We start from the raw sequence: 23,145 nt of genomic DNA, 5'->3' as shown, positions 1-23,145 counted from the left end.
GCTGAAGTTCAGGGTGAATGAATGACATTTATTTTTACTCCACAGGTGTGGACCTCGTGAAATGTCCTTAGTAACATCAATCAAATGCTTAAAAATTCAGAGAATGGCAAACCTGACAAAAATAAAAGTTCAGTCAAAAAAGTGAGGAACTCCATAACTTTGCTTTAGAGATTGAAAAGAACACTTAATGTTTCATTTCTTAGATATTTTCAAATGGTAATTTCTCAGCTACGGGCTGAGTCCATTGCTGGAACTACTACCATTAAACTCATCTCACAGTTGGTGTGAGTCTCTGTCCTTTTCACATGCTATTTAAGAAACCACACAAACTATGGTATTGCATATCTGACTCTATTTAAAACACACACACACACATCCTTTTATATAAGGTTCTCAGTAATGCAGCGATTAGTAAGAGCTACAAATAGGAGTGGTCACCATATTGGACAACACAACTCTACAGATCAATGATCTTTTTAAAATACTTAATGTGACACTGCCTTATTTACTGCCTGTTTCCTACCACAAAAAAAACAAGGTATTTTATAAACCTAATACTAGACTTGCATTTTACAAGCACATGTCCAGTGTCTTTCCCAGGTCACCCTTTTCTTTTCTATCATGTGTGTTTAGCCTCTCAGTTAGTTTAGCTTTTTATATTTTTAAACATTTATTCTCAGGGACCATTTAAATTTTCTCTTTCTCTAGTCTCAATTTCTCTAGTCACGGCTTGCGCACTCATTTCCAATACTGCCCAAGTCTTTGGTGAGGATGTATTCAGATAATGTCTATTCTTCTTCCTAAGGAATACCTACAGTCTTGGAACTTCTATAAACTTTCACCAGCAACGAATATAAAATAGACAATAGAAAACAGTGTTATCAACGCAATGTTTTTTCTCTTCTGGCTTTTCTATTCCTTCTTTTCTGTATCCTTCTGAAAAACGGCACCTCATTCTACCTTTCAATTAGCTTCTCTTTAAGAGGTATGGTTTCTCCACCAGACTTAGGGCATAGAGAGTGAGTTAAAACGTATCCATTAACTCTTTCATCTTCTGCCTTTTCAAAATTAAGACCAAAAGGTGGGGGAGGGAAGAAAAAGAAGTCAACTTCTGGGAAAAAATCCAACTTGTTCAAGCCTTGATTGTCCTTCTGTTGGACTGGCACATATATCAGAGCCTTGTTTCCTCTGTGGTTCTATGTGGCTGTTAAAATGTGCCTGAGTCAGGGAGACCACTCACCTACAAGAAGCCACGAGTAGGAATAAGAAAACAGACACCAGGCCGGGCACTGTGGCTCATGCCTGTAATCCCAGCACTTTAGAAGGCCAAGGTGGAAGGACCGCTTGAGCCCAGGAGAGTTCAAGACCACCCTGAGCAACAACATAGTAATCCCATAGTTGAATCCCATCTCTATTCAACTAAAAAAAGCCGGGTGGGCGGGGAGGGGGAAGAACACTAGAAATTGCTGAATCACTGTTACCCTCATTTCCAGTGATAGTCAAGGCCCTGTGATCAGGCACCTCTGCTTGCTTCCTCCACTTTCATTTTCTAGAACTATTTCCCGCTTATAAACAGTTTTACCCATTGGTACTAGAATTTCTATGAAGTCTGTCAAGCCTCTTCTCATCTTTAGGACTACTGGTCACACACACCACTAAGAAACCTGTGGCTTCTTTCTATACCCACCTATCTGCTGGCTTTGGAGATGGAGTCCTCCCATATTTCAGGAGCCTACCTGATACTGTTCATGGCCTGTCCAATCTAAATCCTTCTGTGGTCGAAGTAATTTTTTTCTCTCTTCTGTGAAAAATGCTGTAATGTCTCTCTTCCCTTTCTCATAACCATTCGGTTGCTTTTTTTTTTTCTTTTGAGATGGAGTCTTACTCTGTCACCCAGGCTGGAATGCAATGACACAATCTCAGCTCACTGCAACCTCCGCCTCCCAGGTTCAAGGGAGTCTCCTGCCTCAGCCTCCCAAGCAGCTGGGATTACAGGCATGCACCACCACGCCCAACTAATTTTGTATTTTTAGTAGAGACCGGGTTTTGCCATGTTGGCCAGGCTGGTCTTGAACTCCTGACCTCAGGTGATCCACACGCCTAGGCCTCCTAAAGTGCTGGGATTACAGGCATGAGCCTCCACACCTGGCCAGCTGCTTTCTGTATGGCATTTTACTGAGGCTTTGCTGTTAGCAAATTCTTTGAAAAAAGCATTACGAGGTTCCCTAGAGGCAGTGATGAAATGCTCTCACAGGCCCATGGAAATGATTTTGTGGTATACGTGGTCACATATCTCAGCAGTGGTCGCTTCTGCCTTAAGATTGCCCTCAAAGACAGTCCAGGCCAGAAGTCTAGTGGACTTAGCCTTTGCCACAATGAAGGTGTGAAAATATCTAGAAAAGATGTGGTTGAACTCAACTCACTCATATGATAAATGCAAACTGAAAATACGACATGTCATTCTTCCCCTACCACACATACCTATCAGTATCAGGCTCACAAAGTTTGTTTGTTTGTTTAAATGGAAGGAAAATCAGCTGTGACAACAAGGATGTGAAATGATCTTTGGTATTTTGTGCTAGGGTTGTATTTCAGGGCAACCTTTATAGAGAGAAATATGGTAAGAACAATCCAAATTTTAAATGTACCTTAACCCAATATTCTAGAAATGTTCCCTACATATATAGTGGGCATGCTCAAAATAACGTGCAATGGATATTCGATGCTGCATCACTTATAAAGCAAAAGATTGGAAACTACAAATGTCCATCCATAGGAACTGGTTAAATAAAATTAAGGTATAATCCCTAAAAGAGAACACTAAGCAGCCACCAAAAAAAAAAAAAAAAAAAAAAAAAAAGATAGTTCTATATGTTCTGATATAGGTAAATACTTCAAACATTTTCAAGTAAAAAGCAGAACACTGTGTATAGTATGCAACGACTTGTGCATAAAAATGTACATAAACTTAATACAGCAGGGTCTCAATTTATCTGTGGTTTCACTTTTTGAGGTTTCAGTTACTAACAGTCAACCATGGTCTGAAAATAGGTGAGGTACAGTAAAATAAGATACTCTGAGACAGACTACATTCATATAACTTTTATTACAGTATATTGTTATAACTGTTCTATCTTATTATTGTGATTACTCTTTTACTATGCCTAATTTATAAGGTAAACTTTATCAAAGGTATGCATATATACAAAAAAACAGCATTTATAGGGTTCAGTACTATTTGTGGTTTCAGGCATCTACTGGGGGTGCTGGAACATATCCCTTCAGGATAAGTGGGGAACTACCACCCACATAAACTTGTGGACTTACGGACTACCTCTAGAAGGATGCACAAGAAAAAAGTTAATGGTGGCTGCCTGTTTGGAGAGTAACTGTGATTAGAAGGCAAAGGTGGGGAGATTTACTTTTCACTGTATTTTTATTTTGTTGTGCCTTTTTATTTTGTACTCTTATATTTATTACCTATTGGGATACTTAATGCAGACTCAAAACTTGACCCAGGCAAGCCAAGGACAATTTTGAGAAAAGGAGTCAGTGAATGAAGTATGAACTGCCCAATGGCTCTGCAACACAACCTCCATTGTGGAGATAATGGCATCAGGACATATCAGCCTGAGAACATTGAACATTTTTTTTTTTTTTTTTTTTTGAGGTGGAGTCTCACTCTGTCGCCCAGGCTGGAGTGCAGTGGTGAGATCTTGGCTCACTGCAAGCTCCGCCTCCCAGGTTCACACCATTCTCCTGCTTCAGCCTCCCAAGTAGCTGGGACTACAGGTGCCTGCCACCATGGCCGGCTTTTTTTTTTTTTTTTTTTTTGTGTATTTTTAGTAGAGACAGGGTTTCACCGTTAGTCAGGATGGTCTCGATCTCCTGACCTTGTGATCCGCTCGTCTCGGCCTCCCAAAGTGCTGGGATTACAGGCGTGAGCCACCGCAACTGGCCAACATTGAACATTTTCTAGAACAATCTCCTCTTGTTCCAACTCCAGGCTTAGCAAGCTCATGTGCCTTCCACATGGACCTGCCTACCAGGAGCTAGTTTCACAGCCCCTAATAATCCAAACTATACACGCAGCTTAGTAATTCAGGTTTTTATCGTTTAAGGCCTGTTCTTAGTGAAAACAAAACAAAACAAAACAAGGACACCAAAAACAAGTTTCCAAGTCTGCAAGGCTGAAAGTCAGATACTAGACTGTGGCAAATCCAGCAAGGTAGTATTACTCTTTGAGACACCTTTAGGAAGGCAATCAAGTAGCTTCCCCTAAAGATACTGCTTTCTTTCAATATGTATGTTAATAATGCCACAGCCACAAGGACAGTTCCTGTTTTTTCTAATATTTCTCTGACCTCATTGTATTAAGTTACTATTATTCTCTTGTTAACACTATTTTTGGCTTTCTATCTGCCACCATGAAAGAGGATGACGTTTGCTCTAAATTCTCCTTCAGATTACTATTATTCATCGAGGGCCTATTATGAGTTAAGCACTACCCTAGGCACCAAGGGAAATTCAAAAAGCAAATAAACAATCTGGGTGAGCATAAAAGAAATCTGGATGAGGGGGAAAATCTGTACAAACTCAGAGGTACAAGGGCACAAACACAGGAGTAAGCAAGGTTATTAGACCTATGTAATTAGGTGTTGTTCTGCCACTTCTCTCCACAATATCACCATTCCCCTGGGCCTTCTTTCCACTGTTACAACTAAACAGCTAACATTCTTCACGCTTCCTTCCCTTCTAGGCCCTCAATGGCCTTTAGCCACCTCAATTGTTTTTTTTTTTTTGAGACCGAGTTTCATTGTTGCCCAGGCTGGAGTGCGGTGGCCCAATCTTGGCTCACTGCAACCTCTGCCTCCTGGGTTCAAGCGATTCTCCTGCCTCAGCCTTCCTGAGTAGCTGGGATTACAGGCATGTGCCACCAGACCTGGCTAATTTTGTATTTTCAGTAGAGATGGGGTTTCTCCATGTTGATCAGGCTGGTCTCGAACTCCTGACCTCATATGATTCGCCCACCTCGGCCTCCCAAAGTGCTGGGATTACAGGCATGAGCCACCGTGCCCGGCCTAGCCACCTCAATTTTTTTGGCTGGCTTCTGCCTTTTCACCGCCTAGGCAGCCTGGAGGAATTGCTGCATCCTCTCCTTCCTCTTTTCCCTTGTGAGCTCCATGATATCCTTCCCAGCAAGAACAAATGGGATGCTGCATAACTGGCAGATATCTTTCCACTTGTACCTTAACTAGAATTCCCCAAATTGGTATCCCATATCATTCAACTTTTGCTATAAGTTGAATAAAGGGAATTTTCTATACTTAGCTCATGAAAGATGCTTTGTCAGTATCTGCTCTGCATCCACAAGTAATAGGCAAGGACTGGAAAAATCTGAGTTGTTGTAATGACAATTTCTATTAAATCTTATGTTTTGTATAACTTATGTTTTGTGTAACTCCAATTTTATGGGTTTCAAATCTGTTATCTGGAGGGAAAACAAGATTGTTTGGTCAAATATGAGGAGAAAATGCTGGGTTATACCAAGCTAAATGAGTTTCTTTACTGTAGGATTACTGATGGTACATTTTTACTTCTATTTATTTATTTTTTGAGAGAGGATCCTGCTCTGGAGTGGTGGTGTGGTCTCGGTTTACTGCAGACTCTGCCTCCCGGGCTCAAGTGATCCTCCCATCTCAGCCTCCCGAGTAGCTGGGACTACAGGCGCCCGCCACCTCGCCCGGCTAAGTTTTTTTGTATTTTTAGTAGAGACGGGGTTTCACTGTGTTAGCCAGGATGGTCTCGATCTCCTGACCTCGTGATCCGCCCGTCTCGGCCTCCCAAAGTGCTGGGATTACAGGCTTGAGCCACCGCGCCCGGCCGAGATTCACTTTAACTTATTAACTGTATCATCAAGCCAGGTGCAGTAGCTCACACCTGTAAACCCAGCACTTTGGGAAGCTGAGGTGGGCAGATTGCTTGAGCCTAGGAGTTCGAGACCAGCCTGGGCAACATAGGAAAACCCTATCTCTACAAAAAAATACAAAAATTAGCTGGGCATGGTGGTGCACGTCTGTAGTCTAAGCTACTCGGGAGGCTGAGGCAGGAGAATGGCGTAAACCCGGGAGGCGGAGCTTGCAGTGAGCTGAGATCCGGCCACTGCACTCCAGCCTGGGTGACAGAGCGAGACTCCGTCTCAAAAAAAAAAAAAAAAAAAATAAGTTAAAGTGAATCTCAAATGAGAACATTGGGGGACTATTATGTAAAGCATTTCTCATATAATATTTTGACTTTTCTTCACAGAGGATCTTCTAGGCCTTAATTGCTTCCCTGTAAGATGACTTACCTCATAGGTTAATATGAGGGTTGAATAAGTTAAGACATGTAAAATGCTTAGAACAATGCTAGGCATATAATAACCACTCAAGAAGAGTTAACTATAATTACCACTACACTCCCTCATGCTGATATTAAACACTATTCCCAGAAACATGAAATGAGAAAATTTTTACTTATGGAACAAGTCCTCTATTTGCCTGAGGAACTGTCTTAAGGCTACAAATAATAGACAAAGTTTACAGAAATAATCAATATACATAACATGCTTGTCAATAAGAAACATATCTTATATATGCACAAAGTTAAAAAGGGTCTTAGGAAAAGTCTGGAGTACTCTGAAGGCTGAAGTAGCAAATACTATGTGCCAGTGACTATAGATATAGTCATAGTATGTACATGACTAGCACATATGAACAAAGTTTAATGAAAACAAACTAAGAGGGCCGGGCGCGGTGGCTCAAGCCTGTAATCCCAGCACTTTGGGAGGCCGAGACGGGTGGATCACGAGGTCAGGAGATCGAGACCATCCTGGCTAACACGGTGAAACCCCGTCTCTACTAAGAAATACAAAAAAAAAAAAAAAAAACTAGCCGGGCGAGGTGGCGGGCGCCTGTAGCCCCAGCTACTCGGGAGGCTGAGGCCGGAGAATGGCGTGAACCCGGGAGGCGGAGCTTGCAGTGAGCTGAGATCCGGCCACTGCACTCTAGCCTGGGCTACAGAGCCAGACTCCGTCTCAAAAAAAAAAAAAAAAACAAAAAAACAAAACAAAAAAAAGAAAACAAACTAAGAAACGCATAGATAAGTGAATATTACCTTGAATGACAACCCAAGTATTATTTTGCTAATCACTATAAAAACAATTGGGAAACCCATTATATGTTTACATGTATGTAGACTTTCTTGGGCACATTGGCCCATGCCTATAATCCCAGTACTTTGGGCAGCTGACGCTTCAGGAGGATCACTTGAGGTCAGCAGTTTGAGACCAGCCTGAGCGACATAGAGAAACCCTGTCTCTATAAAATATTTAAAAATTAGCCAGGTGTGGTGGTGCGCACCTGTTGTCTTAGCTACTCACGAGGCCGGGGCAGGAGGATTACTTAAGCCCAGGAGTTTGAGAGGGTACAGTGAGCTATGATCATCCCACTGCACTCCAGCCTGGGCCACGGAGCAAGACTCTCTCTTTGGAAAAAAAAAAAAACCAAACAGTAGTTGTTGCCATATTTTGTTTAAGAGGTGTTACAGGTATTTGGTTGAATTTATCTCCCAGATGTGTCACAATCTGAAATTTGCTTAAACAAATTCTGCAAAGGTAATATGCATCTTACACTGCAGTACAGTTCTTAAGTGAGATCTATTATAATTTATACAGGAATTTTATATACATTTATACAGGAATTTCTATCTAGTCATCTGGGCTGGTTTTAGAACTATACAAAATTTTCTCAGAACTGAGAAATGGCCGAGTACAGTGGCTCGAGTCTGTAATTCTAGCACTTTGGGAAGCTGAGGTGGGAGAATTGCTTGAGCCCAGGAGTTCAAAACCAGCCTGGGTAACATAGTGAGATCCTGTCTCTACAAAAAAAATTTTTTAAAAATTAGCCAGGCCTAACAGCACAGTCCTGTAGTCCCAACTACTCGGGAGGCTAAGGTGGGAGGATCACCTGAGCCTGGCGGGTTGGGGCAGTAGTGAGCCGTGGTTACGCCACTGCACTCTAGTCTGGGTGACAGTGAGACCCTGTCTCAAAAAGAAAAAAGAACTGAGAAATGATCAGAAAGAAAAAACTAAGCTATGAAGAATTAAATGGGTTAGTGGAACTAAATTTTAAGGGAAAAAGTGCACATTTTATAAAAGTCAACTTCCGTAACACTAATGGTTAATTTTTCTGGTTTTAAAATACCAGGATTCTAAAGCTATAATCTCACAACAAATCACTGCTTCTATAATCCAGTTTCTTCCCTTTAGTTTATGAACTATTTATTACAAATAACCTGGTAATCCTCGCACTAAAAAATTTTAGGACTGGGGTCAATAAACTATGGCACAGGCCAAATTCAGCTTGCTGCCTGTTTTGTATAGCAGATGGCCAAAAATGGGTTTTTAAATTTTTAAAGGGTTGTAAAATAAAATGAAGAACATGCAACAGAGACCTTATGTGGACTGAAAAGCCTAAAATATTTCCTACTTGGCCCTTTACGGAAAAGTTTGCTGACTCTGCTCTAGAATAATATTTATTACAGCTTACTCAGCAATTTCAGATAATTCTTATCAATGAGAGGTTCATGGTCAATTATCAAAATCCACAATACTTATGAATAGAGTACCTTTACAAAAATATTTATTCTCTTCATCCACATCACTTAGTTCCAATAACCAATAATTTCTTAGAATGCTAGCATAAAACCCAGCAAAACCCAGCATATTATGGAAGCTTAAATATCAAACTTGCACTGGCTGAACAATAGAGCTTGTTGTAATGCCAGCCCACACAAAGTGGTGGTGTAGCCTGGAAACAGAAAACCCTTTTCTCTCATGGGAATTCAGACCAACTGATAAGTGAAATAAGGTCTAATCATTTTCTCATATTGCACACCCCCCATATTTCACTTAGCCAAAATAAATAATTCTCCTTTGATTTCTCTGAAGTCTACCACAGGTAAGATAAATATATCTAAAAATCTCTAATGTGTTTTCTGATTGAGTTTTCTTACAAAGAGTTCTGAAAGTACTCAAAAGAAAGCAAATTCAATACTCACTCCAGAGCAGGTCTCAGAACTCTGACCTTTAATGCCTCTAATATTCTATTTAACTCCACAAATGGTTCTTTCTGACTTGGGTCTACAGAAAGACCAGATTCCTGAAAAACAAAAAACAAAAAACAAAAAACAGAAAGGACTTTTGTTAGCATTAATCAGGGTAAGGAGCTAGTGATTAAGTATATTCTAGATTGTAAAATATGGGGCAAGCCATTAAAGATAATTCCCTATAGTAGAGACTGATGACTGCCCCTCTAGTACCATTCTTCCCCTCTGTTCCACAGTAGAATTCCCAAATTTCAGCAGGGTACATACGCAAATGGAATAAAGCTGGGTATGGCTTTGTAAGACGTTAAGTTCTGACCAATGAAATATAAATATGCACTCTGCCCCTTCCTGGGATACAAAGGTATCACAAGGTGCTAAGTCCCTAAGAGTTTCACGAAGCAGAGTTACCAAACATGCTGTGGACGTCTTACTACCTATTTCTGCGAAGAAAAATACTTCACTTTTGCTTAAGCCACTGTGATTGTGGGTCTTTTGTTACTTAAAAGCAAACAATCCTCAACGACAGTTTACTGCAGGAAATTACATGGACACACACATACAAAATCCCTATAAGGTACAGAGAAAAACCGAGTTATCACTTATCTGAATTGTTTAAAACAGAAAAGTCTTAGCTTAGAGGTTTGGTTTACAGACTGCTTTTAAACTATTTAATTCTTTTAGTCCTTCATGCTTCTAAACAAAAATGCAACAGCACATGGTGGCTTAGAACGGAGTGTGAAGACATACGAATCAGGGACTGAATCCCAGTTCTTTCACAAAGAACCTGTTAAGGCCTCAGGCAACTTATTTATCCAGACCTTAGATTTTTCATCTGTAGAATGGAAACAATAATTTGTACTTCATGGGATTGCAGCAAGGAATAAAGGCAGGGCTTGGCTTAAGGTAAGCACTCAATATATGGCAGCTGCTACTATTATGACTACATGGCATTGGTAAACTGTTCCAGAGTCCTAACTCATGTGTGATAGAAATAAAAGACAAAAGCTGCTAATGTGAGGTAAAAAAATTTTAGTTGGAAATTCATTTGATAAAATTGTTTAAGCTAGGCTAGAACAGAAGAACAAACATCAATGTTTTTGTCCCTTTCCTCTTGTCTGCTATACTAACCTTCTCTATCAAAAAGGGAAATGAAGAAAGAGTATCACTTCTGAGCCCTTTGATTCATGAACTGAGACTCACATTCTGGGACAGGAACAAGAAAAAAATGATTTGGATAACAAGTTCTAGAACTATAATTTTTGGCACTTAAAAAATTCCCAAAAACACTCCTAGTAAAATGAGGTCATCTCTGATAATTTAAATATTAAAAAAATCTATCTACAGCTAGAGGAAGACTCAAAACCCCACCCTGCAAATACTATAAACTCTAAGGAGTTCCCTTGCTTCTTTCTCAAAACCTCCCAGTGGGCACACTGTTACCTGACAGAGCTCCTCGGCTACATCCAGCATTCCTTGTCGAAAGAAGTGCTCCACCATCACCTCATTGAGAAGCCTTTGGCTGTCTGCCTGCCAGCAGCCATCTATTCCCACACTGCTAATGTCAGAATCAAAATTCTGGGAAAAAAAGAGAAAGAGAATCATAAATAGATTATTTTCACCCCACTTAACAGGAAAAAAATGGTCTTTGTTTCAGTCTGAGATACCCCAATAAGTACCCAACTGCAATTTATAGCGTATCACAGGAAGGAATTTTTCCACTGCTCCTTTCTAAAACTTGTCATGCTAGAAGAGTAAATAGGTATATTTTTAGAGAATTTTTTAAAAAGTAGATTTGATAATGGCGTCCATGAATAAAATAGAATCAAGCGAATGAACTGATTTCTAGGCATTATATATAGCAATATTTTTAGAGGAATGTAATGATGACCTGTAAAAGCATGCTCACTGCAGCACTGTCTATAATGGGAGGGGAAAAAAGGAGAAAAAACACACATGCCTATCAACATATTAATCCATGGCACATCCCAACAACTGCAGTATTGAGGTTGAAAGTGGTTGCGGGGGGATGGCCAAGTAGTTAAGACAGTGGTTTATGTACACCTCTGGGTTTGCCTTTGAGATATATATGCATGGTCCCGACTAGAAACAGCATACTACAGATTTTGAAAACTGAACTAGGGAATAGACCTAATTCCTAGGTATCATATTGGTTACCAGGTGGTACACACACAGGACAAATCTAAATAACTGTAATGGCTTTAGAAACAAAACTAACATTGAAACCACAACCCAGAAAAGACTGGCTAGAACTTGTGGCCTGAATCCAACAAGGTTGATTGCCTGCTAAACCAAAAATACCAATATTCTCCACAGAACTGAAATAAGACCTAGAGTACTATAACACATATTCAAAATGTTCAAGATGCTGCAAAATTACTTGGCATACCAAGAATCAAGAAAATCTCAACTCACATGGAAAAAGATGATCAACAGACACCAATGCCAACATGACAGAGATGGTGGAACCATCTAAAACTTTAGAGCAGTTATTATAAAAATACAATCAATCTTGAAACAAAGGGAGTGACTTAGCAAGGAAAACGAAGATACAGTAACCAAAATAAAAAATTCATTGGATGGACTCAACAGCAGAAGCAAAGTGGCAGTGCAAAAAGTCAGTGAAGATCAACAGAAATCATCCAATCTGAACACCAGAAAAAACAAAACAAAACAAAAACAGAGCGTCAGGGACCTGTGGGAAAATTATAAAAGATCTAACATGTGTGTCATCAGAATACAAGGAGAAAAGAAACAGTATGGTATAGAAAAAAACAGTTAAAGAGTATTTCCCAAGTTTAGCAAAAGACATAAATACAGATTCTAGAAGCTCAGTGAACTCCAACTGGACAAATTCAAAGAAATCTGACCCAAACATCTCACATTCAAACTGTTAAAACTAAAGATAAAGGAAAAAATCTTGCAGGCAGCCAGAGAAAAGTGACATGTTACTTACAGGGGAACCATGATTCAAATGACTACAGATTTCTCAACAGAAACTATGGAGGCCAGAAAGAAGTGGCATGATTGTCAAGTACTGAAAGAAAAGAACTGTCATCCTAGAATTCTACTTCCAGTGAAAATATCCTTCAGGAATGAAGATGAAATAAAGACAGCCTCAGATGGAGGGAAACTGAATTTACTGCCATCAGACTTGCTCTAAAAGCATTGCTAAAGTCTTCAGACAGAAGAAATGACAACAGAAGGAACATGAAATATCAAGAGTGAAAGAAGAGCAAATGTACATCACAGTGTGAAAGCTTTCCCTGCCTAATTCAGCACCCTTTATCTTTCATAGGCATTGCTCCCTAATAAATGTTTTGCATTTCTTTTTACAAACGTATAAACTTGGCCAGGCGCAGTGGCTCACGCCTGTAATCCCAGCACTTCGGGAGGCCGAGGCGGGCAGATCATGAGGTCAGAAGATCGAGACCATCCTGGCAAACATGGTGAAACCCCGTCTCTACTAAAAATAAAAAAAAATTAGCCGGGCGTGGTGGCGGGCACCTGTAGTCCCAGCTTCTTGGGAGGCTGAGGCAGGAGAATGGCGTGAACCCTGGAGGCGGCGGAGCTTGCAGTGAGCGGAAATCGTGCCACTGCACTCCAGCCTGGGCGACAGAGCGAGACTGTCTCCAAAAAAAAAAAAACCAAAAAAACCCAAAAAAAAACCAAAAAAAAAAAAACTTAACTAGACAAGGCTATTTAGATTTAACGAAAATTGCAATCCTAGTCAACCACTGCTTAAATATACAGTCCAACGAATATGGGATTATTTTATATGACATACAAGAACAGACAGTAAGTAACTAGTAACAGCAACTGCAAACAACCCACTATTTACAATCACAATGCAGGAGTGCCCTTCTCCAAAATTAAGCACATTTTTCTCCCTATAAAGAGCTATCTACCCTATTTCTAGACATGAAAACAGTAGCCTAAAACTGAATACATACATTAAGGTTTGGAATCACTCAAGACAAAACAAACATAAAAACCCAACAGTACTGTCAGTCTTAATTTTTATTCATTTTCTTTTCACAGACATTTTTCTTAGCCAAGTACTTAACCTAAAGAATAGAAATAATTGGGCGGGCATGGTGGCTCACTCCTGTAATCCCAGCACTTTGGGAGGCCAATGTCGGAGGATCACCTGAGGTCAGGAGTCAACATGGTGAAACCTCGTCTCTACTAAAAATACAAAATTAGCTGGGCGTGGTGGCGGGTGCCTGTGATCCCATCTACTTGGGAGGGTGAGGAAGGAGAATCGCTTGAACCCAGGGAGGTAGAGGTTGCAGTGAGCCGATATCACGCCATTGCACTCCAGCCTGAGAGACAGAGCAAGAATCCATCTCAAAAAAAAAAAAAAAAAAAAAAAAAAGAAAGAAATAATACAAAGTACCTAGATGCTAAAGCAACAGCATCCATGCACATAATGAAAAAACTGTTACCTAGCACACACAACTGCTTGTATAAGATTATCATGTTTAATTTCTATTTATCAGATTCTGCCTGTTGAGAGCTAATTTTATAACAGTTCATCATTTTTTTAAAGTAACTTATTTTATTTTATCTTTATGCTGTCTATAACAACTAGAACACTGGAGGTGGTACTGCTTTCTGCCTCTTCTGGAGTAGAGGCTCAGAGGCTGATCAATGTTATTCTCTCCCAAATTCTAGTTCCCAAAGGGCCATTCAGAAGCATAAAGGAATGGGTTTCTAAAGATCTGAAGATGACAATTTATTACAAACTCAGGAACGTGCCTATAACTCTTTAAATGTCTAAATGCACAGTATAAGCAAAGAATCAAGAGATTAATTAAGAAAGTTCTCTCACTATCTTATCAACTGCATTAAATCCAAATACAACCTTCAGGTTTCGACTTATTCATTTAATGATTTTTCCCCAAACAACAAATTTATTAGTACCTATTCCTTAGGAAAAAATAAAATAAAACAACTCTGGAAGACACGCTGGTCAGCTCAAAGCACAGATCACGTTGAAACAATTTTATCTGGTAATATATATATGTTAGGTCAGAATTTTAAAAGCTACCATCTGACAGTATCTGCTCAGATCAAACAAAATAATCCCTTGAATTCTTTCCTTAATATACATATTAAAAGTAAATATTGATCACCTAGAAAATTACAAAAAGAGTCTAATATTTAAACAATTTTCTTTGGGTTTGCTACAAAGTTTTACAACGATGCCCTATGTGTACCTCCATTTTCTTAAGGCTTACTATGGTCACTACCTACATAGATAAGAAAAGTCAAACACCCTTACACTCAAAATCTCTCTAACTACATTCAAGCTCGTAGCTTATTTGCTGCTCTTGGAAAAGAAGCATGAGCAATGCATTCAATTGTTTTCTGGACACTTCTGAGCTCCCTTCTACCATTCTGATTTTCCAGTATAAACTACTGAGGTAGATAAGTAAACTTCCATAGCTTATTTTCTGGTCACATGCATTAAAAATTAAAGCTAAGATTATAAAATATACAGAGGTTGAGGCAATGCAATACAGAGTCAAACTCCTTTTGTTATAACTGCAGGTTCTTACTCACTGTTGCACCAGAGCTTGCATTAGTTCCAGCCTCTGTTGCTAGGTAACCAAACTCGTTTGCATGGCTGTCCAGAAAATCCACAGCACTGCAAACCACCCAAGAAGTGGCTAATGAAGAGAAATACCATCTATAATTAACATCTTCTGTCTTACTATACTTTTTCTTTTCATATTTTTTAAGCAAAGAAAAGCTTTGGCATCCTGTTCTTAATTGGGAAGAAAGGATCCAAACAAGAACCAAAAGCAAAAAAGCACACATCCAAGGGTGTGTCCATCCGGAGAGGATGTTCTGACTTGGAAGGAGAAATAAAGGACATACTAAATCTAGAAGCTGAGGCAGAAGAGGAGTAAATAACTTTGATACAACATCATTATGAAATTGTGAGATCTAAACAGGTCACCCTACCTCTTTGGCCATATCATGAACATACAAATCAGTCAGAAATGGCTTTCACTGTTTACCATCAAAAACCAATCCGTTTCTCAAATATATTTTATAAAATTACAATGACTGAGCAGACAGTGGTAACAATATACAGTAAAACTCAGTATTTAATTCCTAAGTGCCAATTCCCTAATAGCATTAACATGTATTTTGAAACTTCTCCATCTACTTTGAAGAAAAATTAGTGTATGAACCAACAATGTGCTATTGTTGCACCTACCAGGAATTAATTTCCCTTTTAAGCATCCAGTTAATCTGGTTTAGCAGTGAGAGGTAGACAGCAAAGGATACTTAACAGAGTAAGAAGACCTGGATTCTGGTTCCCCTCAGACTAACAGACGATACCTACTTTGCATACAAACCACACAAGATTAGTATTCAGAAGAGTTTGAAACAAACACACATCTCTCAATAAGAAAGACAACAGAAAAAATGGACAGAACATGAAATACACAAATAGGAAATTCCTAATGTTAAACATGAAAAGATGCCCCACCTTCAAGATGGTCAAAGAAAGGCAAAATTAGTACAACTAGATACTACTTCACACCCATCTGATTAATCTTTAAACATCTGAAGTCTGATAACCAGGTGTAGGTGAGAAATGAGGAAGCAGGAAGTGTTGTTATATGTGTTTGGTAGGGCTGTAAATTGGTATAAACCCTTCAGGGGAAAATTTTACAATACCTAGTAAAGCTAATAATGAGGCACCTGTCCTGTGACAAAATAACCCATTTTGAGGCATATACCAGATAGCAGTGCTTTCCAAACCAAGGGCTGGAAAATAAACTTTGTAGTGTGTCATAATCAGCATTTTGTAGATGCATTTTTTGATGCAGACATTCCATATTCTCCTCACGGTATTTATACCTCTTCTTTGGTTATCAATATTAAGAGAATGGTAGATTCACACTGTTATGTTATTACTTTATTTAAAAAAGTGAGGGAGTAATGTGCCAAACCACTCTGCCAGGCCTTCTGTCACATTTGCATCCCTATCCCTCCACTATTAGTTATCTGCCTTTCTGTGGCTATTTTATTAATTCTCCCAAGTATGACATGTATCTCTTACCATTCTATGGAAAGGAGAGAAATTCATGCGTAGAGTGGGTGCCCTCAGGGCACTAGGGATGAATTCTCTCAAGAACCTCCAGTTGAGAAAGGTTCCTCTAAATGTTAAAATCTGGGTTTTTAATCCCAGCTCTGTGACTTCAGGCAGGTTCCTTACACATCTAAGTTTTCACATCTGTATCTAGAGACAATAATCTCAACCTTACAAGTGTTTGGTGAAGATTAAGGTAAATAATGTACATGAAAACCTCTATGAGTATCCATCCATCAGTAAACCTTTAATACACAGTAGCTGAATCTGAGAGCCAGGCCAAACCTAACCAAACGTGAATCTGAGAGCCAGGTTGCCACCAAACCTTCTGCTTCTGTATTTAAAAAAATCCTTATTAGAAAATATAAATAAAAACAAATACACAAAAGCATACAGAGATAGTAATATTCATTAATTTAAAAGCACTTAAATGCAAACTGCAGACTGTATTAGCTAGCACAGTTTAATGGATATTAAGTCCTTCTGTCCCTCTCTACCCAACATACATACCTTGTTTACCACACACATACCTACATAAAAGTCAGTTCTGGACTGCTCACCGAGAACTATCTTAAAATATTCTATATGTCATTTTTTTATACCATTATTCCATTCACTCCTTAATACAGTCAGCATTTTGCCTCACCAATGTAGATACTCCACCCAGTGGCAAAATATATGTTTAGACAATGAGGTTAAAAATTTTTTTTAACTATTATGTTCCCCTTCAACATCACCAGTTCTGCAATGGCCTCAGTGATTTCCTATTATAGCACAGTATTTAAGAACAGATTCTTGAGTGAAAACTTTTTCCAAACCTTGATCCACCACTTTCAAATTATATACCTAGGGTATGTTATTTCCTATCATTGAGTCTCAGTTTCCTCATATATAAAATGGGAATAATGTCCCTGCATCATGGGATATAAATGTATGTAAAGCACTTAGCTCAGTATCTGGAACATGGTCAACACTCAATATATGATAGCCATTATCCACCTACTTATGACTACTACTTAGTCTGTTTTCATCCTATTTAATGAGGTCAAGTTAACCCTCAACTGCTTTCATCATCTGATCAAATCCATACCTCTTAGGCCTTCCATCATTTGCCTTTCCCTATTACCAACAGGAGCACTCACTCTAATCAAGTCAATCTTGAAGCATCTTAAACATGAGTCAGGCATATTCTCACAGTTGTTATTTTGCCCTTTTCCAGTCTCAAGGAAAAATCTCATCTCACTGTTCTGCTGTGAGAATCTTACCCATTCTTCCAAGCCAAATGTAAGATAGCAATTACCTTTACTTTATAATAAGCAGTGTCTATTCCAGCAAACTTCTTTCATGTAGCCTAAGAATTTTTCCAGTTATTTTATGTATACAAAACACCAATCTTATAGGGGACATGTACTATTTGGTCAACTTTTAATTATACCACATCAGATTTTATATATTAAAATCTTTAGTACTATTTAACACATATGCACACATACCTAGAAGTCTAAAGCAATAATCATTTTTGTTGACTTTTCTTAGGAAGTAAACTTTAAAAGTCAATTGACTAAATAAAATACTGAATAAAATACCCTAAACTGGACTGAATTCTAGATTACCTAAAAATGGGAGAGGAAATTAAGAACAGCCCAATACATTATCTTTACTAAAAAAAAAAAAAAAAAAAAAAAAGTCACAGAGCAAATATTATTTATTTAAAATAAATAATGGGCCAGGCACAGTGGCTCACACCAATAATCCCAACACTGGGAGGCCAAGGTGGGAGGACCGCTTGACGCCAGGAGTTCAAGACTAGCCTGGGCAACACTGCAAGACCACATCTCTACGCAAAAATGAAAAAAAAAAAATTAACTGGGCATGGTAGCAAGCGCATGTAGGCCCAGCTACTTGGCTGGGACTGGGATGCTGAGGTGGGAGGACCAGTTAAGCCCAGGGAAGTCAAGGCAGCAGCGAGCTGTAATGCTGCCACTGCACTCCAGCCTAGGCAACAGAGTGAGACGCGGTTCATAATAATTAAAAGCCAAACAATATCTTGGCTAACACCACCAGAAGCTTCTATTCTGCTTACATTTTCAGAGACATGATGTAGAGAACTTTAAAACGTAACTATTAAAATATAAAAGAAAAAATACCATTGAGCATGACTAAAATGTACTGTTTCTCACTCAAAATCAGCCTGCTCATAAAGGAGCCACTGGCTTCTTTGTCCTCATCCTGTGAGGGTGGGAGCACGTGTTCATAAAGTGGTGTGCATAGGCTGATGGACATTCCAGTTTATGACTCAGGTCTGTTTGGTGTGGTTCTTGAAAGTCTTGTGCCACAGCGGATTCAGCTTTATCCTGTTTGGTCACCACCAATTCAGCTCCACCCAGCCTTTACAACAGGCTGCCCAGAGCTTACACAACTACCAGGTTCAAATTCAAAGAGCTCCTGGAGGACTTAACAAGTCAATGGAGTCTTATGTGACACAGCCTACACAGCCTCATGTATGCGAGAAGCCCATTCACAATGTCTAGGTACTTCTATTGGGGAAATAGCTTCCTCTTCAGCTGAGGCCAAGTAGATGCCAAAAATATGGGGAGAAAGTATACTGAAAGATATTAGGGAACTGAGTTAAAAGATCCAGGATACAGTACCACAAACACTATTCAGTGTCAACTAAATAATATAGTATGTATGTATGTATGTATGTATGTATGTATGTATGTATTGAGATGGAGTCTCGCTCTGTTGCCCAGGCTGGAGTGCAGTGGTGCAATCTCGACTCACTGCAACCTCCACCTCCCGGGTTCAAGTGATTCTCCTGCCTCAGCCTCCCGAGTAACTGGAATTAGAGGAATGTGCCTAATTTTTTTGTATTTTTAGTAGAGATGGGGGCTTGCCATGTTGGCCAAGCTAGTCTTGAACTCCTGACCTCAGATGATCTGCCTGCCTTGGCCTCCCAAAGTGCTGGGATTACAAGTGTGAGCCATCATGCCCTGCAGACTAAATAATACAGTTTCATATGATGGATGAGAAGAATCCAGAATCCAGGTCACCTAGAACCAAAACTACTTTCACAGGAACATAAAACAATTTTTGGGGCTGGGCACTACTCAGGAGGCTGAGGCAGGAGAATCGCTTGAAACTGGGAGGCAGAGTTTGCAGTGAGCTGAGATCGTGCCACTGCACTCCAGCTTGGGCAAAAGAGTGAGAGTCCATCTCAAAAAAAAACAAACAAAAACACCCCAATTTTTTGAAAGAAACTGTAAAAGATTTACTTGAAAAAGTCCTTATAACTTCCAAGGGCATTAAAAATAATGTCCTCAAAAGAGCAACAAGTGAATTAAAAATACGTAATTAGGAATCTTCACCTCGAACACATCCCCCTGCCCAAATAAGCCAGAATGTAGATTATTCATGATAAATGTGTTTCCTTGATATCCATTCCCAATAAGATACTTCCATTTTTGGCACCAAGTACATCCAGACAATGTTTCGCCTTAAAGATTAGTCAAAATATCTGACAACCCTTATGAATATCTATAAAGACCTGCTAGATCTGGAGTAAGACATGCTCAGCCAGGCACCAGGAGAAGTAGGACAAGAGCAAAAGAAGGTTCTGATAATCATGACAGGACAACAAACATAAACTAGGAAACGGGGACATATATGGTCACCCTACAAGCTGCAGAAAGCATAATTGGTGAATTGTTTGCCCAACTGCTCCAGATCTTGGTCAGTAGCCCACACGCTACAGTTATAGTTGCTGAGCCCATCCCCCCTTATTCCAAGAATCTCTGATTGGCTGCCTTGGAAGCTTTAGCTCTTCTCACTGTCACAGCACCTTTGGTTCTACTGTCCAAATGCTGACCCTCTGTTATAACTGCAAGCAGACTGGTGGTCATGCAGATGTCCCCAGGAACTTATTGGGGTTCTCTCTGAACTTTGAGCCATTAGAATCACCAGGATGCCTTGGTCACTGTCAACATCAAAATCTGAATCTTCTTAGACACCATAAGTAGTTACTGTACCTCTAGAGGAACAGAGGGTTCTTCACCCACAGTGATTTAGGACCATCTCTAAAGTGCCCCATCACATTCTAGAAGGATACAGCTGCTGGAAGAAAACGAAGTGTCCCACCACCACTCCCATAGTTCTTAAGCTCACACACACCAACAACCATTCCAGGAACCAACTGAAGACTTCAAGTATCATAGTACCAAATAGGGTTGATGTCAAACCCACTTTTAAAATTGTGTTCACTCTCTTGGAGTTACCGAACAGGCTTCCAACCTCAAAACCATTTCAGAGAATACTCACTGCCTTCCCAGACTTTGCTGGTGACTGCCATCACTGATGTAACAAGGTGGCTGGAACCCTGTGGCTGCCAAAACCAACCTTTGACTCTTTGGCCGAGTCAAACCCCTCACACCACTATGGGAGTGGTGAGAACTTTCTGAAAGGTCACGAACACTTCTGTAAGCCACGACTACCAAAACAAGTCCTCTGAGCCCCTGCCACTCACGGTCTTGTCATACCACACCTACCAGTGAACAGTAATGCCTTATAAGCATATAGTCCTGACTCAAACAGCATCAAGCCTAGCCTTTTCACGGGATAATTTCTAACAGCTGGGTCTACCCATGAGTTACACGAACCACTCTCCAGATTCAATGAACTTCTATTACCTCTGTTACAACTATCACTCTTGTGAGTACAGACTAAGTAACTCATAGGACTGTTTAGAAGATGCCTTTGCTACAAAGGGCACTCCTCAGAAGTTCTTCCTACCCTCCCAGCAGTTTACGATGTGTGAAGAGAAACACCCCTGACCAGTCACAATCTCCCCTATGTCTGAAGTAAGTCAGAGGTATCACACAGTAACCTTGCGCTACTTCTCTTAGGCCCCAATAGGACTATGAACTCCATGAATAAAATCCGCCAGTACTAAAAATGATAACTGCTTATAAATCAACCACCAGGTCAAAGATGGCTTACTAAAAAAATGTCACAAGAAAAAAAACATCAAATAAAAGTGACCAGCCTCACTGCCTAGCAACCAACCCTCTCACTCATTCACACAGAAGGCAAAATTCAAAAGTAGCTGGGATGCTCATAGGAAGAAAACAGTTGGGATGATGCAGGGGAGACTGATACAAGGCTGTTATTCTAATCATCCCATAACAGGGACAGAGTCACAGCTAGGGAATTATTCAGGAATTAGGAGAAGTTACTCCTGGTAAACAAACTCCCACATATTGGGTTAAAATTTCTTTGGAACTTTATTCATCATGACCCTAGGAGCTCTAGTCATGTATTCAAACGGATAAACAACAAAGCTATAAAAGCAGAGAGTTTTAATTTTGTTTTTATTTTTTAAATAATAGCAACAGGGAACCTGAGTAAGAATAACATGGTAAAACGAGACCTGCAAAAGTTATCAAAAGCAAACATGACAGGAGTAGCACACTTTGTGAAAGCTAGTGTTATCAAAGTACTGACAGAAGAAAGAGAATGAAGCTAAAAAATACAAAACACTTCCTTCAATACCATACCTTATCAATGGCTTTTCCAACCCGAGAAACACTGCTGTGGATGTCTTTGTGGTCCGAGGCCAATTTTTGAACAGTATCCTTTATTCTCTTACAGCACTGTGTCAAAACAAGTGAAAGTGTCCCTGATAATTCAGCATCTTGGCCTATTAAAAAAGGAAGAAAAAAAAAGAAAGATTGGTTACTCACTAAAACAAACCCAAAAATGGCAAGTTTCTAATGGGCCTTTTGGACCACAAAAGATGGAAGAAAAGTGAAGAAAACTCAGTATCTGCTTTGAAGCTGATGGTCACATTCATAGATGTGATTTTTCAAATGGATACTAACAAAGATATAATTTTTTTTATTTTGGGAAATAAGAAAATTTTACTGTGAAAGGAATCATTTTTACCATTACAAAAACCAGCACAGACTGTGAATAATACTGTCAAGGCACTATTATTTTTGAGAAAATAGGTCTAAGTGAATAAACTCACTTATTAAACCCAGTTACACTGTTCAAGTCATTCTCAAAACGTTCTGATTGTTACTAAATTTCCTCAACAGAGACGATTTAGTGCAAACACATCATATTCCATATAAAGAAGTAGAAGAAAACAAACTTCCCTGGATACCACCATGTGCAGAAAAGAGTTAACACAGCAGGTCATAGACTGCTACCCTTAGAGAGTCCTGCTTACAAAGTCGCCTCTTGGCTGACATATAGAAACTTGGGAGTTTGGGAGTGTTCCCATCACTCCCTAACTCAGTGTTCCCCCTACCTTTTTGGCACTAGGGACCAGTTTCGTGGAAGACATTTCTTCCATGGACGAGGGCTGGGTGGGATGGTTTCAGGATGAAACCGTTCCACCTCAGATCAGGCATTAGTTAGATTCTCACAAGGAGCACGCGCGCCAGATCCCTCGAATGTGCAGTTTACAACAGGGTTCATGCTCCTCTGAGAATCTAATGTTGCCACTGATCTGACGGCAGGTGGGGCTCAGGCGGCTCGTTCACCGCCACCTGCCCCCTGCTGTGCGCGGCCTGATTCCTAACAGGCCACGGAGGGGTCCTGGTCCATACCCGGGGGTTTGGGGACCCCTGCCCTAGCTGAAAAGAATGGCTCATTGTGCCTAAACTGTTGTACAGTGTGGTTTATGGTGAACATCTGCTTTCCTTCTGGGAATCTAGAATTTTGATACCTGCTGGGCAGTGAGTACCTAGCTTTCTCCTGGCTTGGAGAAAGCTTCCAACAGTCCTCTCCCAGTGAAGTCACACGGAACATGCTTAATTCCTGCAGCCATGGGTTGTGAGAAGTGTTAAGGGTTGCCTACCAGG

General features: G+C 39.8%; 1 protein-coding gene across 2 annotated transcripts in view; it reads right to left on the bottom strand.

Annotated features, from left to right (window-relative positions):
• RMND5A (required for meiotic nuclear division 5 homolog A) overlaps positions 1–23,145 on the bottom strand; it is a 61,935-nt gene that overhangs the window by 19,235 nt on the left and 19,555 nt on the right. For both annotated transcript variants that reach the window (XM_025405791.1, XM_025405792.1), the window contains exons 2-4: positions 21,832–21,974; positions 10,588–10,722; positions 9,100–9,200 (exon numbers count right to left, since the gene is read on the bottom strand). In XM_025405791.1, coding sequence (XP_025261576.1) covers positions 9,100–9,200; positions 10,588–10,722; positions 21,832–21,974 — 379 coding nt within the window. The remainder of the gene's footprint in view (positions 1–9,099; positions 9,201–10,587; positions 10,723–21,831; positions 21,975–23,145) is intronic.

Source organism: Theropithecus gelada, chromosome 13 (genome assembly GCF_003255815.1).
Source record: "Theropithecus gelada isolate Dixy chromosome 13, Tgel_1.0, whole genome shotgun sequence".
In the NCBI taxonomy this organism is placed as follows: Eukaryota; Metazoa; Chordata; class Mammalia; order Primates; family Cercopithecidae; genus Theropithecus; species Theropithecus gelada.
This window is presented reverse-complemented; position numbering and strand designations above follow the sequence as displayed.